Below are 18,851 nucleotides of genomic sequence, written 5' to 3' on the forward strand. Positions count from 1 at the left end.
TGGTATCCTTTCTGCCAAGTAGCCAAGATGGTACTTGGGGGCATCACTTTCTGGTGGTTCCAGTCCTATCTAGCTGATGTGTCCCAGAACTGAGCCAAGGGGACCCTTGCTTGACATGGGCCACAGGATCCAAGAGGGCTCTATCTTGTCCTCCATGCATTGGATTCTGAAATGTTCTGAGGACTTTGAGAGTCTGAAAGGTGTTTCTGTTGGAGTCTTTGTTCAGGCCTTTAATGGGCTTTGAGGCATTGGACGGGATCTCTTTCCAGTGTTCTTCCTTCAAACAAGAGTCTAGCTCCATGGTTGTCCCCAGAACTGGAAGCATTGCCAAACAAGGTGAGAGAAGTAACTCTGTTCTTAGTCCATCACAGTAAACATTCCTTTGGACTGCCCTTTTCAAAAAGATTGACAGAGGCCATTTATGCTTGGTTATTACCCGCACAATCCCTCTGGAACTTCCCCAGGTCTTCTTTTGAGTTCTTCATGGTTTTTTCCATCGTTCAAGGGTCACCTTGCTGCTGCCCCGCACTCGTCCCATGGCTTTAGGAACCTATTTTGGCATGAATTTAAAGTTTGCCTCGATCCCAAATCGAGGCAAATAGCCGCCATTTTTGTAAATAAGGGCAACTGTGGGCTTTTTCCCATGCCCCCAACCCTCCTATTTCCATTTCCCCTCCCATTTCCTCACTCCTTCCCAGCCCTGACCTGGAGAAAGCGAGCCTGCCTTTCAGGAGGAGGCTCGGCTCTGGGCAGTAGGCAGGAGGAGGTGGGGTGGGAAAATTTGCAAGCCGTTCCACCCCTGCCTGCCGCCTGAAATGGTACACAGGATAAAACTGAGAGAGCCAGACCAAGAATGGGAGAGATGGGGCTCGTGTGGCCCTTCACCATCTTGGTTGCAGTGGCAGGGCAGACAGAGCTCCCACGGTGGGGCTAACGGGTTGGTGATGTATTGTAAAAAAATCCAGGCAATTAGAGAGTAGTGTTTTCAGAGGGAGGGACTCTGACGGCCCACATTTTTGCTGATGATTTCTTCATAGCAGAAATTTACTCCTGGTTCTCATGGAATTTCTTCGGGGCAATAAGCACTAATCCATAGGGTTTTAAAAATTCAGATCACAAAACAGTGTGTTTACCAAGAGGCAAACCATCCAAAGCTTAAATGGCCAGAGATGTGGAGAGAGAAATTTTTTGCAATACTTTTTTTTACTGCTAAAACATTTCCCTTTTTAAACACTTCTTGTTTTCTAAAATTAGTGTTGAATGGGTGCCATTGCCAATAAAATATTCGGTCAGTTTGTCAGTTTCGAAATTGTAATGAGTGTTGATAAGAAGTTGGCTGCTGTGCTGAAAAATTCGTGCCTGAGTTGAAGTATTCTTCACCACCATCTGGACAGCTTAGAGCAGGGGTTCCCATCCTTTTTGAGCCTATGGGCAATTTTGAAATTTGAACACAGCGAGCTGGGCGCAACTCTAGAAATGGCTGCTGCAGGAGGCAGAGCCAAACATGCAGAGGAAGCACAAGTGGAAGGGAGAAGAGGTGTAAATATACTGGGAAGAGGAGAAAGAATGAAGCAAACACTCTGGTAGCAGCTGCCTCTGAAACAATATTTTAATATGCACAGCCAATTGGCTCTTCAGTGGTCAGTCACAAGCCCTTCTGGGTTCCACCTTGCCACATCCACCTTCTAAAAAAATACTTGGTGGGTACCAAAAAAATTCTTGATGGGTGACATGGTCCATGGGCACCACGCTGGGGACTCCTGCCTTAGTCTTTTCTAAGCACTGGGTGAATGCTCCCTGTTCTTTCTGGGATAATTTTTACTCCCTTTTGTTTTTTATGGAGCTTCCCACTTGCTGACAATGTATGTGAGCATGAACAGAGTGTCTTGCCATCCTCACTGAGCAATCACAGCCAGACTTTACACCACTGGGATTAGAAAGCAGATTTTTCTGGCCAGGTTGGACTTAAAAGGCATTTTTAATCTTTTCCTTCCCTCTCTGTCCACAGGAGCTAGTAGAGTTAAGAAGCAGAGAGAGATTGCAGTTCCTCCAGATGATTGCTAGAAGAGCATCAGGAAGGGGAGGGGACAAAGCTCCCCTCAGGCTGTGCAACCTTGCGAAGGGGTCTCCCTGGCTCACGTGTACAGAGCAGAGCAGGGCCAGGAAGGAGGAGGTCATGCTGGCCTCTTCTCTGCCCCCAACGGGGTTGCCAGCTCTGCAACCAGCCCCTGAAAGTGGGGCTGGCCCTCCGGCAAGGAGCAAGGGAGGATCCTTTTTCCCTCCAGGCCAGGAACCAATATTCTGATGCTCTCCTGGGCACGTGGCAGCCCCTGCTTAAAGCCATGTGGCCATCACCATCTTAAAGGCATGTACACCATCATGGGAGCCCGAGTGGTGTAGTGGTTAGAAGCGGTGGACTCTAATCTGGAAAACTGAGTTTGATTTCCCACTCCTCCACGTGAGCAGTGGACTCAAATCTGGTGAACCAGGTTGGTTTTCCACTCCTATATATGAAGCCAGGTGGGTGACATTGGCCTAGTCACAGTTTTCTCCAAACTCTCTCAGCCCCACCTACTGTACCTCACAAGGTGTCAGTCGTGGGGAGAGGAAGGGAAAGAGATTGTATGCTGGTTTGTTTCTCCTTAAAAGGTAGATAAAGTTGGCATATAAAAACCAACTCTTCAGGACAGAGTCCTGATTGCATAGAGAGGGCTGTGTGGCTTGGGGGTTTAAAGCTAGACCCATGGAGAACCCCCCAATCCAAGAGAGAGGGTCCCTGCGCTCTCTTGGTCTTCATTTAATTCAGCTCCTGTACAAATGGGAAACTGTTTCTGTGGGGGTTCCTATCTGTTCACCTGGAAAGACTCTTTTCCAAGACAGCTCTAGCAATAGACAGGAGGTGTGGAGGTTGTGTCGCGGTTCGTGCCTTTCAGTGCCTATGCTCTTAGAATGGACCCCTTCCTGAGAAGGAATATGTTCTTATTCAGACAGACACCTACTGAACAGGAATCGACTACTTCTTGCCGGAGCAAGCTTTCTATTGAAGTGCGTCAATAAATTGATGAAAAGGGACTTAACAATATATATGATTTATTGTACATAATGTACATGTAAATGGTTAAACAGTTTTAAATATTACATTTAGACTCTGAGTCTTAAACATATTCATGTTGCAAGCTATCTTTAACAAGTATCTATGCCTCTATATGAGAGTTATAATATTTCATTTAGGAAATAAAGCAATTACAGAAATCTTGTAAAATATGGTTAATGCATTGGATAAAATAAAATAGTTAAAAAGCATCTTAATTCATAATATATAGAAGACATACTTTACCATAAGTCATGTTATTTGTCAAACCTCCCCAGCTCAGCAGGGCTAGAGAGATCTGAAAGGTTCCCAATGCAGGTTGAGGTTGTTTAAACCTTTGTGTTGCTTTATGTGTTGTCTTGTTATTCAAAGGTCTTTATATGTTATGTCAGCATTGATATATGCATAGGTCAGAGAAATCTCTGGTTCCATGGGTTCATGTCAGAGCTAAAGTTAACAGCTCTTAAAGCAGTCCATACCAGGACTAAGATCATGAAACCACAGAGAAATCTCTTGTTTTTATATGTTAGCCTATGGAAAGGCCTCTGATCTATATTAGGATCAGGAAGATCTATGTGTATGTGCAAAGCTGAAGCTATGCAAGACTGTAGTCAGTCAGTATTTAAAGCTATGTGTAAGCTTAAAGCTGTAAAATGTTCAAGAGTGTAGTGTAAGACTCTGTTCTGAAGTCTCTCTGGCTGTGCCAATCTTAGAGAATTCTGTGTGTGAACCTGTAATTCAATGTAAGAGCTTAAGGCTCCATGGACTTCAATCCATGTATTCTATGTGTTGTTCTATGTAGTTCTATGTGAGAACTGAGTGCAGAGCATGTTCAGTTATCTCTATCAGTTAGAGAAACCTCTGATGCATGCTCTGAGAATAAGCTCCTGGTCTCTTCTTTTTGAAGGACCTGTGTAAAGGAAGCTAATGTGAGGCTCTCCAGCCACCCTGGGCAATTCTCAAAAAGCCACTCGCTCAGACGATCAGGTCAGAAGCAGGTAAACTTTATTGTAGAAGCAACAGGTTCAGCCAGGCCCTCGCAAAGGCAAAGCTGCTAGTGACTACTTAGAAAACATTGCATAGTTTTAAACATATCTACATCACAGGTGCACAGCCCAGAGGCCTGGGAAAGGGATTGATAACAGAGTCTTGAGCAGGAAGGCAGAGCAGACATCAAAACACAGTCTTGGGCTTGCTCGTTAGCAGTTGCTTGTTAGCAGTCAAGGACACGGGGGGAGGGAATCACTGGGAGTGAGAACATACCGGCAGAGGCCTGACTCATGTCAAGAACCTGGCCTTCGTACCAGACCCTAGCCGCTTGTACGGGCATAACCAAAAGAAAAGCAACACAGTACCTCACAGCTATTGGTTTTACAACATCCATGTCTGTCAGGACTGGGAAGCCTGTACAAAGCTAGATACTGTAGATCTTGTGAGAACTCATATATAGCTGTTAGCTTAGTGTCACCATATCCAAATATGGAAAGATCCAAACCCTTAGAACCCATATTAAAGTGAATGGTTTCTAAGAGTCCCCATCTTATAAGATGAAGAAGTTTGAAGGCATTTCATTTCAAACATCCAGTCCTAGTTAGGACTGGCAAAGAATCCCCCTTTGGGAGTTCTCCAGTCTCACAGATAGATTTGTAAAAGTTAATACTGTAATCCACGCAAGAATCAGAGCCCTATGTCTTTTACATCCCAGGTAGATGGATGGAGAGAACCATGACAAAGTCAATAGGCATCAACTTGTTAGGAACTCTGGCCACAGGCTGGGAAGCTTGATCTTTTATACTAGTTCAGACCAGAAACCGTTTCTTGTCCTTGTCCTTTGGCAGAATCTGATTCTTGAGTTTGTCCCTTTGACTTTGAGATACCAGCAGATATCAGGAGTTTCTCATAAGGAGTGTCTGCCTTTAGTAGGTCATGTGCCTATGAGGCACTTAAACTAAACATTCTTATGGTAGTTTTATGGCAGTATGATAATCCTTAAAATATAACTTTTTCAGCATTTACATTGTGCTGCGAATACGGTTAATTCAATATATTTCTTGCCTTTATAAGACTTTCTTAACTTTACAAAAACTATAATAACAACAATACAGGAAGTATTACATCATTGTCATCAGATCACTGTTATCCAAGTACAAACAAAGTCAATTACATTCTGTTGGAAGTCATTCTATCATCTTATCTCATCAGAGTTACTCTGTATCTTTACAGAGCATCTTTCCAAGAGACAAGCTGTGTCTGTGAGAGACAAGCTGTTAAAATCCTTGTAACATCCTTGATTCTGTTTCTATGGATTTCAAATGGGCAAAGTTTATCCATTTATACAAAGTCCTGGCAACAGTTTGCATGGCCTGTGGATGGGGAGGAAGATATTCTGAAGAGTTGAATTAGTTTCTTTCTATGCCAACTTTCTCCACCATTTAAGGGAGACTCAAACCAGCTTACAATCACCTTAACTTCCCCTCCTCACAACAGACACCCTGTGAGGTAGGTGGAGCTGAGAGTGACTTGCCCAAGGTCACCCACCTGGCTTCATGTGTAGGAGTGGGGAAACAAATTCAGTTCACCAGATTAACCTCTGCCACTCATGTGGAGGCGTAGGAAATCCGACCTGGTTCTCATGATCAGAGTCCACCGCTCCAAACCACTGCTCTTAACCACTACACCACTCTGGCTCTCTCTGTGGTGGGGGAGAGATCTTTACAACCCCATGAGCTGATTTAGGTCAAGAATCTGGCTTAAATTATTTAGGGTAGCCGACTCAAGGTTGACTCAGCCTTCCATCCTTCTGAGGTCGGTAAAATGTGTACCCAGCGTGCTGGGGGTTAAGGGAAGATGACTGGGGAAGGCACTGGCAAGCCACTGGCAAGCCACCCCGTAAACAAAGTCTGCCTAGGAAACGTCGGGATGGGACGTCACCCCATGGGTCAGGAATGACCCGGTGCATGCACAGGGGACCTTTATTTATTTATTTATTTAGATAGAGAAATACTATATATGGAAAGAAAGGGGGCTATATAGAATGAGAGACTTCTACAAAAATAAAAACCCCTTTATGGTAACAGAAAAACTAGGAAGTTCAACAAATTGGATGTAATTTTACCAACTATATTATGGTATTTAATCTCGAACTCCTCAATAAAGCAAAGTATGACTAGGAAATTGGAAAAATTTGAACACACTTTAATGGAGCATATGAACAAAACTAAAGGATTAATCTCTAAAATAAATCTACATTTGACTGAAACTAATACATCCAATGGATTAAAACAATATGGGAGAAAGATGTTGGGATAAAAATAGAACAGAATATATGGTTTCTCCCGTGTGGATTCCTCGATGCTTAAGAAGCTATGAATTGGTCTTGAATCTCCTTCTACCCTAAGATCCCATCCTTAGAATCATAGAGCTGGAAGGGACCACCAGGGTCATCTAGTCCAACCCCCTGCACAATGCAGGAAACCCACAACCACCTCCCCCCTACACCCCCAGTACCCCCACTCCATGTCCAGAAGAAGGCCAAGACGTCCTCCCTCTCATCATCTGCCTAATATCATAGAATCATTCAATTGCTTATTCAATGATTGCTTATTCAATGTGTGATCTATTTGAGGCTTCAATCATGGCCAAAGCTCTTTCCACATTCTGAGCATTTATACCATTTCTTTCCAGGTAGGGTAAGATTTCTGTGAAGATGCAAGATTACAACAGTTTACATGGCTTCAATCCTTTCTATGATCAGCGGCTGTCTTTGAGATGTGAAATAAGAGAAAAGTTCATTTCCCAGGCTAAGCAGTTATATGGTTTCTCAATGTGTGGGTTCTTAGATGCTCTTGAAGATTGCATGTGGAGTGAATGTCTTTCCACACTCAGTGCATTCAAAGGTTTCTCCTTTGTGTGAATACTTAGATGCTGTTCATGACTGCCTCTGTGATTGAATCTCTTTCCACACTATGAAGATTCAAAAGATTTCTCCTCTGTGTGTGTTCTTAGATGCTTTTGAAGATCCCCACTCTGCTTGAATCTCTTTCCACACTCTGAACATTTAAAAGGTTTCTCCTTTGAGTGCGTTTTTAGATGCCGTTCCCGACTGCTTCTCTGAGCGAATCTCTTCCCACACTCTGAACATTCAAAAGGTTTCTCCCCTGTGTGGGTTCTTAGATGCTGTTGAAAATTGCCACGGTGATGGAATCTCTTCCCACACACTGCGCATTCCAAACTTTTCTCCCTGCTATGAGTTCGTAGATGGTCTTGAAGATCGCCACTCCGACTGAATCTCTTTCCACACTCTGAGCATTCAAAAGGTTTCTCCCCAGTGTGGGTCCTTTGATGCACTTGAAGAGTGCCACTCTGACTGAATCTCTTTCCACAATCTAAGCATCCAAAAGGTTTCTCCCCTGTGTGGGTTCGTTGATGCCGTTGAAGATTGCCATGCTGACTGAACCTCAGTCCACACTCAGAGCACTCAAAAGATTTCTCCCCTCTGTGGATTTTTTGATGCTGCTGAAGACTGCTACTCTGACTAAATCTCTTTCCACACTCTGAGCATTCAAAAGGTTTCTCCCCTGTGTGGGTTCTTTGATGCAGTTGAAGATAGCCACTCCAACAGAATCTCTTCCCATACCTTTCCTATGGGAGACTGTTTTTCCTGAGTTTTCTGATTTTTGTTTGGTTTAATGGCCCTTCTGATTTCATTCTTGGAGTAGCCGTTTGCTAGCACTGAGTGATTTAGATGATTAGTTTCTTCCTTGAGAAACTGTGGTTCACAGATCCGTCTTGCACGGTCCATTAATGTTTTGATTATTCCTCTTTTCTGTCGGGGGTGGTGGTTGGAGTTTTTGTGTAAGTAGCGATCTGTGTGAGTTGGTTTCCGGTAGACCTTGTGACCTAACTGATATGAAGGTCGGCAGTCTCTCACTCAGAAATATGTAACCTGGCTTTGGATTACACTATAATTTTTGCACACCCAAACATCTGTGTATTGTATGAAGGAATGGATTTATAGTACATGTAGCCTTCTATACCTACATTGCCTTTTAGAGGCTCCGCCTGATTGATGGACCTCCTGTTTCGTATGGTGGAAAGTGCTGTCAAGTTGCAGCTGACTTATGGCGATCACGTAGGATTTTCAAGGCAAGAGAAGTACATAGCCTGCCTCCACTTCCTTGATGGTCTCCCATCCAAGCAGTTGATTCAGCAAGCCTGGACCAAATGTGTCTGTGGCCCATTCTTATGGTTATCCACAACACTGTTGTCTACTAGGTTGCTTTACACACTCAGTACGTTTACTCCCAGTTTAGCTGTCACGTGTGGCCATCTGGCCCAGCGGGGGGGGGGGGTAGGGCAGAGAGGGCTGGTCCACAGGTGAGCCTGGCCCAAGGCAAGAGGTCAGAGGTGCAGAACTCATCCTCTGGCACTTTGCCAAGAACATTGTCGGGACCTTTCCAGACACTGGCAAGCTAAGGAAGGAAAAGGATTTCCTTCCAAGCCCCCACCCCCACGGCATCCAACCTGCTTTCTCGCCCAGAAATCTCTTGCACCCTGGAGGGGGAAGGGGGGAACACAGCAAGTTTCTTGCACAGGAGGCAGCCATGCGCCGAGAGATCCTGGCCCCGGTGCTGCACCAGGAGGGCAGACAGAAAAGGAGCAGAGCACCCTGCCTTCCTGCTTCCTTCCCTGGGAGCAGATCTGGCACCGCTTTCCTGACCATCTGGTTCCCTGGGAGCACCTCCTGGAAAGAAGCCCCAGGGCTCCTGGTCTCTTTGCTGCAGACAGGCCTGTACTGAGATCTTGGACTCTGCATGAACTGTGAATGACCTTGGACTGTTCTCTAGACTACGCTTCCAGCTCCCAGCCCTCGCTCCTTGCCTGTATCACGACAACGACCAAGGCTGTGTGTTCATATGCAATGGGTTAAATGAATGGCCTATGATGTTTGAATGAAAAATGCTAATATATTTTGACTTCAGCTGTCTTTAGGTTCTTCCCCTAAAGAACCTCTATACTTTTTCTGTAAAGAAAAGAAATAAAGGAGAAAGGAATGACTACAGAACTGATTTCTAAAAAGCAACAAGGATGTCTGACACAGATGTCCAATAGCTATGTAATTATTGCAGCTTGGAATAATATTATCAGTAAGTCTGCTCAATGAACGCTTGAATGGACAAATTCAAGGACAGTGTGTTGTACTATAGTGTCAACAATGATTATCAAATGTTTGGGTAAATATGTTTCATTCATAGCAGCTTTTTTTTCTCAGACACAGTCTTAAGAGAATGTTTTGCCTGAAAATGAAAATTGCCTGCAAGGTGGTACAGTGATTTACAATGTTTATAAGAAATCTTGGAAAAGTTGTTTTATAATGTTCGTAGTACTTACCTTTTTGAGGCTAACAGTTTGCATGACTGTTATACTAAGATTCTCATTTTTCATTAAAACAGATTGTCTTCACAGATTAAATGTTTCAAGCAATAATAATGAGAATAAGAACCTAAAGAGATGACTGAATACTAATTTGGAGGACAATTTCTGACTATTTCAAGAAGATTACAATCTTGAAAACCTGATTCAACTTTTTCAAAACCTGATTCTTCCTCTTTCAAAAGATGACCAACAACTGAATGCCAACAATTAATGCTGTGTTATTATTGTATGTTGTATGCTTTTCAAATATTGCTATGTATGTAACCATTTAGTTTTGCTTATCTTATTATCTGTATTATGTATTCATAGTATATTCATTCATCTATTATGATATATTGTGTTTTTCTTTATATCTAATTGCCTTGTTTCCAAGGAGGGGATCTGTTACAGTGTTATACAAATAAAAGGTTGAAACTCATTAAATATAGTTGCAAACTGCAACAATTAGAATGTTGAGGCTTTAAGCTCCTGTCGGGAACAGGGCAAGTGTAGTTGAACATTGTTTTGGTCTCACTGAGAATTGAAAGTACAACAGATACCATGAACTCTAAGCAGATCCAGGCAGAAGGGCAAAGCCAGCCAACTCTTAGCCAAACAAAGAGATAATGACAGAAACGCTTTTTGCTGCCTATGCTGCCTGTGCAAGTAATAGAAATGCATGTAAGCATCTTTCTCACATCCTTTATGGGAATAAAAAGTATTTCTCACCATGTTATATAATTAGCAATTCATATCGTTATCAATTGACTTTGCAGATGTAACTATTAATACCAAGGATGGGAAACAGATAAGAAAAGTAAAAAGAGTGCTTAATGGGGGGGAATCGGTTTGATTTATATTTTTGATGTATGAGAATGATGTCTTTTGATCCTTGGAAAAAATGTGAGATGAAAGTTGGAATAGATGAGAACAGATGAGAATAGATAAAACAGATTAAAGTTCTCATGGAGAAAGAGTATATAAGGGGTTAGAAATTGTTCAGTAGTTGGGAGTTCTTTAGCAGACTATGCTGCAAGGCTGTCTGTCTAAAGAATTTTCCCCAGCATGGCCCATCCAGAGGTATTTGAACTTTGTATTTTTACTGAACAGATCACAAAATCACACAAGATTGGAAGAGGCCACGAGGGACATCCAATCCAATGCCCTGCCTTGCAGGATCCCACAATCAAAGCACTCCTGACAGATAGCCATCTAGCCTCTGCTTAAAGACCTCCAAAGACGGGGACTCCACCACCCTCCGAGGCAGTGCATTCCACTGTTGAACCGCCCTCAACGTCAGAAAGTTCTTCTTAACGTTTAGGTGGAAACGCTTTTCTCTTAGTTTAGATCCATTACTCCATGTCCCAGTCTCTGGAGCAACAGAGAACAAGCTAGTTAACCTTCTCTTCTCCAGACTAAACAAACCCAGCTCCTTAAGTCTCTCCTCATAGGGCATGGATTCCAGACCTTTGACCATTCTGGTTGCTCTCCTCTGGACTCGCTCCAACTTCTCAACATCCTTCTTAAATTGTGGAGCTCAAAACTGGACACAGTATTCCAAGTGAGGTCTGACCAATGAAGAATACAAGGGTAGTATTACTTTCCTTGATCTAGACACAATACTCCTATTGATGCAGCCAAGAATTGCATTGGCCTTCTTAGCCGCCATATCACACTGTTGACTCATATTCAGTTTGTGGTCCACTAAGACTCCCAGATCTCTTTCACCTGTACTATTGTCAAGCCAACTATCTCCCATCCTGTATCTGTGCTTTATGTTGTTTCTGCCTAGGTGAAGTACCTTACATTTCTCCCTACTGAAATTCCATTTTATTGCTTACGGCCCAGCTCTCCAGTCTATCAAGGTCATTCTGAACTCTGACCCTGTTCTCTGGGGTATTAACTACCCCTCCTAACTTGGTGTCATCTGCAAATTTGATTAACATGTCCTCTATTCCATCATCCAAGTCATTTATAAAAATATTAAATAGTACCGGTCCCAGGACAGACCCCTGTGGCACCCCACTGGTCACTCCTCTCCAGGATGAAGTTGTGCCTTTGATGAGCACCGTTTGGGTTCGGTTGGTCAACCAATTACCAAACCACCTAACAGTAGCAGTGTCCAGCCCACATCTTACTAGCTTTGTTTCAAGAAGATCATGGGGGACTTTATCAAGGGCTTTACTGAAATCAAGGTACACTACATCTACAGTATTCCCTTCATCTACCATACTTGTCAGTCTTTCAAAACTAGAGGCTCAGCTAGCTTGTATACCACAGGTCAGGAAAGGTAGTAATAAGTCCAAGAGGTCACCACCCTGGCTAATGGGTAAGATGAAGGAAGCAATTAGAGAAAAAAAGTCTTCCTTCAGAGAATGGAAGGTTTGCCCAAATGAGCCGAACAAAAGCGAACACCAACTTGCACGAAGGAAATGCAAGCAGATAATTAGTGATGCAAAAAAAGATTTTGAGGGGCATATTGCTACAAAACAAACAATAAGAAATTCTTTAAGTATATTAGGAGTAGGAAACCAGCTAGGGAAGCGGCTCAGCCTCGCTAGCAAACAGCTGCCACTTTAACCCTTTCAGTTCTGCAGCTGAGTGAAATAAGACTTCCGCCCTCCCCACGAGGACAAGCAGCCCTACTTCAGCCAGGCTGCCGTCAGCGCCTCCCTGTGCAGCTCAACGGGGCTGCTCTGGAGTAAGGCTGCCCAGGGCGTATCCCACGCTGCCCAGCCTTCCCAGGAAACGGCCCGCTTGAGTGGGGAGCCATTTTCTCCAGGTTGAACTGATGTCGCCTGGAGATCAGTTGTAATCCCAGGAGATCTCCAGCCACCGCCAGGAGGTTGGCAATTCTATACATGAGTACTGCTCCCCCTTTTAGAGAGAGAGAAAACACTGTTTTTTGTGGGTTCCCCTTATACATGGGATGTGGTTTTGTGCAAGTGGGCTGCAGTAGGTGCCAGCTGTAGAGAGGGTCAGGGTCAACCTCAACCCTTTTCCATTCACTTAGTGGCATAGCAAAGATGTGGGAATCTTTCTGCTCACTGTATTCCCTGTGAGTCCCTTCTCAGAAGCAGGGTGCTGTTGACTTCCAATTTATAGACTGGTTGTGAGACTCCTTTCTATGGCAATCTGACTCTCTGGTAACTGCTGGCATTCTGTTCAGGCAGCACCCTGTCCGTACCACTGGGGTTGAGTTCTTTATTTTCCTTATTTTTTTCCTTATATTATTAAATTGCACACATCCAGAGCTCCCCCCCCCCAAGCTATTTCAGGCTCAAAAAGGGTTCTTTTGTCCTTCAGAAGCATTTTCAGCAAATGTAAGAATGTAAAGTTATCTGGACAAACATATCATCTACCTGTAGATGGCAATGCAGGATTGCTTTTTAGCAAACTGGCTGAATAAAGGGTGAATTGGGCAAACGGGTCCTCGACTGCTCTGAGGCCATTTCCACAAAGGTGGGTACAAAGATGAGACTACAAAAAGTTGAGTGGGTTCTAAATCCCTTATTCCAATGCAACAGAGGTATTTATCAGGTTGTTCTCCATCCACACAAGGTTCGCTTGAACATACGTCGTTTTAATAGTTATATCTCCGACTGGAAGACTAAGTTCCTTGCATTTGAGATGTCTTTTTGGAAATAAATTCAACTCTATCGACTTGAAATCAGTTGAGCTCCTTAACACAACAGTCCTGCAAAGTGCTTTTAAGCTTTGACAGTTCTGTCTTTCCTTCACTATTTTTCCAGCAGAAATGCTACTTAAGCTCCAAAGGTGTTTTTCCACCATGGGTTTTTCTCAATGCTGTTCAATCTCCACTTTTCTGAAAGAGTGAGCAACCTCCTGCCGAGGGGACTCTTTACAATGCTATCCAACAGGATTTAATCAGCTGGAATGATGCTGATGATGCTGAATTTAAAGAAAACAAAGACCTACTCCATCTTGAAAACAGTATTGGGGAGAATTTGATCAGCTCTTTTACAGCTCTACCTGGCTCAGAGCAAACAGTGATAACAGATAGGCTGAAACAGTTACAAACTAGACTTTTGGAAACAAGGGAGGATTCTTCAATGTCTTTGTCCCATTCCCTTCCCCCCACTGCAGTCAACATAGAGGTAGACCTACTTCAGCCAACTCCAGCTTTATCGTCTGCTTCCTCAATTAATTCTCTGCAGACTTCCTCCTTTGATAAAATATTGCCCCCGTCAAAGATCACACCTACAACTGTCACCTTACTAAGGGTGACGGGAATATTCATGAGTCATCGGGCCAACCTTTTGAGAATCTTGAAGTGGATACTCTTGGTCTCCCCTGCCCCCCATAACAAAGATGGGTTTTGGAGCATCCTCATGCCCTCCTCCCCGAATTGGCCACCTCACCGAGGAGTCCGCTTCTTCAGCTTGGGTAGCTTCTTCCCACACACATTTGAGGCTGACAACCATACACACACACCCATCTCCTTAGAGGAAGGAGGGGATTTTAAAAGGACTCGAGAAAGAAATAAAACTCATGTATAGAGCCACAGCATTGTCCTTGTGGAGCCTAGGGAAAGGAAGAGGCTGTGAAGAGATGCCAGTCTCTCTGATGCAGAAGATCATTGATTCCTACTCTCTGCTTCCTATTTTTCAGCCAGCTCTCAATCCATAAGAGGACTTGTCCTCTTATCCCATGACTATGAAGTTTGCTTAGCAGTCTTTGGTGAGGGACTTTGTCAAAAGCCTTTTGTAAATACAAATACACAATGTCCACAGGCTCATTCCTGTCCACATGCTTATTGACACTTTCAAAAAACTCTAGTAGGTTAGTGAGACAGGACCTACCTTTACAGAAACCATGTTGGGTTTTGCCCAGCAGGCTTTTGCCCTCCCTTAGGATTGGCAGCTTGGGAAGTGGCAGCTTTGCCTTCACTTTCACTCCCCCAAGGCCTTCTGTGCAAAACTTTCTCTGTCCCCAGCCCCCTGCCTCCTGCTTGCAACGTCTCCAGCCAGTCACCCCTTGAAGCACTGCAACCCTTTTCCCTCTCTGCTTTCAGGTTCCCTTGTGCAAAGGCCCCTCGAAGCCCCAATAAGGAACATGCTGCTGCTTCAGATGCAACCCCCCATGCAAAAAATAAGAGGTTCCAAACTGGAACCCAAAGCAGCTTTACAATGGTTGTTTATGCCTGGGAGTTTTACGTGGGGTTCCATGCTTGCTTGACCCACACTTTGGCTTATGCTTGTAGACTTCACCTGGGAGAAGCATGCTCAGGTCCCACTGCTGGTGTGCTTTTGGGGGTTGAGTAACCTTTTCTTTTCATTCCCAAACTCTTCTACCTGCCCAGGAAGCACATTCTCATTGCTCTTCTTTGCACCCACTCCATTCTGTCCTCATCCTTTTTGAAGTGAGGCCTCGAGAACTGCACTTAGTACTCCAGGTGCAACTTGACCATTGCGGTGTACAGAGGGACTATGACATCTTGGATTTGGATGTTATGACCCTGTTGATGCACCCCAAGATCGCATTCACCATTTTTGCTGCTGCATCACACTGATTGCTCATATTCAGCGTACCGCACCAATACACCTAGATCTTGTTCATACAGTGTTACCCAGAAGTGTATTCCCCATCCAGTACATGTGCTTCTCATTTTTGTTACGTAGATGTAGAAGTCTGCACTTGTCCTTGCTGAAATGCAACTTGTTCACATCCTCCCACTTTTCTGGTGTGTTCAGATCTCGTTGAATTTGAGCTTTATCTTCCGGGCTGTTCACTACTTCTCCTCAGTTGATATCATTTAATGAGTAGTCCCTCCACCCACTCATCCAGATCATTTATAAAAATATTGAAAAGTACTTGGCCCAAAACTGAACCCTTTGGCACCCCACCGGACACCTTCCACCAATAATATGAAATTCCACTGGCAACAACTCTTTGGGTGCAGTTGTGCAACCAGTTCCCGATCCACCTAACTATCCTAGAGTGTAGTTTGTAGGCCATCGCACACATAATACTGCCATCTGGCATTGCTGGTGAAAAGTCAACCTATTTTCATATGGCAGCCTGAAGGGTATTCTACATGGTTTTGGCTACCTCGCTTTCATCCTGGGGCCCTCAGAGCTTATGGGGAATTGCTCTCTGCAGGAACAGCCATTGGATCAGATGTGCAGTTCCTTCCAGGCTGGCCACTCTTTTACATTGAAAAAAAAATAGAATAACAATTGGCCCAGACCCTGAAGGGAAATATTTGCTGTTCCCGGAACATGGAAATTCCTAGCTCCATGGTCACTGCAGCCCCTCCCCCTTTTCAGAGGGAACCCATACTAATGGTGAAATTTAGAACCCAGCATCCAGAAGGGACCCCTCTGGTGCTCCACACAATGCCTTCATGGAATGCCCCTGGCCATCCCATCAAGCCATATGGTCAGTTGTTTCATGGGCACACGAGAGGGGCACCCCAGACCCTTTGAGTAACAGGGCCCAGCCTTCTTGTGTGCCCTTCCAATGCCTCCCCTGCTTGGCTGGACACCAGGTGGAATGTCTGCTTGGGGTGGGGGCTGGGGGACGGATGGTGGAGCCCATGCCACATCTGTCTTTTCCACTGGTGTTTAGGACAGTAATTGTTCCCTATTGGTGGGAAGGTGGTTGTTCCACGGACAAGTGGGTGGGGTGGAGTGGAGTGCAAAGAAGAATTGGTTTTTATATGCCGACTTTATCACTTAAGGAAGAATCAAACTGGCTTACAATCACCTTCCATTCCCCTCCCCACAACAGACACCCTGTGAGGTAGGTGGGGCTGAGTGTAACTAGCCCAAGGTTACCCAGCTGGCTTCATGTGTAGGAGTGGGGAAACAAATCCAGTTCACCAGATTAGCCTCCCCCACTCATGAGGAATGGGGAATCAACTTGGGTCTCCAGATCACTCTACCACTCCAAACCACGTTCTTAACCACTACACCATGCTGGCTCTCTCAGGTTAGGTCAGCTTCAATTTGGGCATGGAGCCTGGAGAGGGGACCATAGTGGGACTTTGTTGCCATTCCAAAACCCTGCCTGAAACACAGACTTAAAAGGGACCCACACCCAGAGTCTTACACCCAGGCATGGACACCAGTTCTCTGCTTATTAGATTTTTTCATCTAATAAATGGGCAATTTCTACACCTCCTAAAAATGAAGAAGAGTGTGGCATGTCTTTTTTCAATTGTGTGTAAAGATGCAGGAAGAAATCCTCTTGCAGATGCTTGAGACTGGCACTAAGTACAACAACTGATCCCCATGATTGAATGCAACCCACTTTTCCCACATTCACAATGTGGGTCTGTTATGTTCAAGAGCCAGAGTGTTGGAATTTGACCTGGTGGATCTGATCTCAAATCCACACTTGGCTGGGAAGAGCATTGGATGACCTTCAGCCAATCACATTTTCAGACTAACATACCTTGCAAGATACTTGTACGGATGAATTCTTGTTGGGGAGGCTACACATACCCTACTTGGAAGAAATGTGTTTGATAGGTGCAGAAATCTCAGGGCTTCCTTCATAAATGGTGCATCTTGGATTGGTTGTGTGCCAAATATCAACTGTTTGGTTATTATGAGAATACCATATTCACATGGTCTGGACTCACCCACACCACCGGTTGCAGCTGGAGGATGGCGGTTCTGCTTCAGAAATGGAGCTCCAGAGGCCTAACAGGCTCCAGCCACTTCTGCCCACGGCCGGTTCTTTGCCCGCCCCCTCCCTTCGGCAGCCTTGCAATTAGCGGGGGGGGGGGGGCTATGCAGCAGGGATCACATGGGGTGGCAACGTCATCATGTGGCACCACCCTGCCTCCTTCTGGCCTATTTAAGGCTTGGCCGCCCAGACACCCAGCCTTTTTTGGCTGGCAATGGACCTTCCCTCCCTCCCTTTATTCAATGGTTATTATGTTTTCTTGTGTTGTCACAGCTTAGGAAGATTTTTGGCATCAGGCCAAATCCAATTGGGGGGAAATGGCCTAGTACAGGGGTCGCCAAACTCATTAGTCAAGAGAGCCAAATATCAACAGTACGATTGAGATTTCTTTTGAGAGCCAAATTTTTTAAACTCAAACTATATAGGTAGGTACACTGTTTATTGACTTAATAAACTTTAATTAAAGTTTTAAGTCTTAATTAAACTATAGGTACACTGACTAAAACTTGACATCAAACTTAATAATGATCTTATTTATTGATAAAAATTAACTTGTAAGTAAGGTATCCATAACATTAAATCATGACAATGACTGCAGCAGCAGTACTGTCCTGCCTGTGCCCCAAAGAACCTAACAGGCCTGCTCCTCTGATCCTGGACTAAATGACCCCAAATGACTATTGAGGGCAGCCGACCTAGAAAAGAGAGCGGGCTCTCCAGGGCTGGGTGGGAAGGCATAGTTTGCAAGGGACATGATTCACAGCAGCTCCCACGTGAGAGAAAAAACAAACGCATTTGGCATTTGGCGCTTCTCAGATCAGAATAAAGATGGCTTAGAGGGGGACACAACATAAATATATTAAATCCTCGCCGGGGGGGGGGGGGGGGAGAAGAAAGCAGCAGGAGCAGGCATTTCATCTGAATGGAGAGAGGTGTCCAGTGGGGGGGCACAGGGATAAGTTCTGGGCCTGGTACTTTTCATTATTTTTTATTAATGATCTGGAAGAGGGCAAGAGAGGTACTACTCCAGATGACACCAAATTGGGAGGAGCAGCGAACACACCAGGTAACCAGAAGATAGAGAAAGCATTCAATGAGATCTGAACACACTGGAAAAGTAGACAGATGTGAACAGGATGCAATTCAACAAGGATAAGTGCCGAGTTTTCCATCTGGGTAACAGAAAAGAAAAGAAGCAGGAGTAGAAACCAGTAGAGCACCTACTGCACAGTGGGGTGCTGAATGGCTGTGGGGAGAGTGTAACCCCCACCCACCCCCCGTTCCTTTTGAAAGAGGCACAAAGTAGCAGGAACAGGGGAAACCTGTAGTAATAGGCCAGGGGAGGGCTAACAATTGCCAGACAAAAAGGCCCACTGTTTTCTTTCCCCCCCCCATCACCCAGCGAGGGTCCAGATGTCCAGGGATCCCAGGCACAGAGGAAGAGGCCAGCAGGTCCCCGGTCTGTGTGTGTTCCATGCAAACAAACAAGGTGGAGATGCACAGTCCATCCCTCCTCCCCCCCCCACCCAAGGACATGCCAGTTCCCTCCTGGCCAGAGGGAGGGGCAGGTGCTCACCCCCCCTACCATAGTGGGACTGACGGGCTCCAGATTCAGGGCAGGCAGATGCCTGAGCAAGGTGGCTTGGCTGGAGGAGCCCCCCCCCTCCCTCGGCTGGAGGGGCAGGCCTGC

General features: G+C 44.9%; 1 protein-coding gene across 1 annotated transcript in view; it reads left to right on the forward strand.

Moving 5' to 3' along the window:
- Window positions 1-299: 299 nt before the first annotated feature.
- The window catches only part of LOC130486578 (zinc finger protein 239-like), a 110,229-nt gene continuing 91,677 nt past the window's right edge, over window positions 300-18,851 (forward strand). The window contains exons 1-2 of the mRNA XM_056859923.1: window positions 300-336; window positions 5,237-5,267. Of these exons, the coding sequence (XP_056715901.1) occupies window positions 300-336; window positions 5,237-5,267 (68 nt within the window). The remainder of the gene's footprint in view (window positions 337-5,236; window positions 5,268-18,851) is intronic.

The sequence above is a fragment of the Euleptes europaea genome, chromosome 1, assembly GCF_029931775.1.
Source record: "Euleptes europaea isolate rEulEur1 chromosome 1, rEulEur1.hap1, whole genome shotgun sequence".
Taxonomy (NCBI): Eukaryota; Metazoa; Chordata; class Lepidosauria; order Squamata; family Sphaerodactylidae; genus Euleptes; species Euleptes europaea.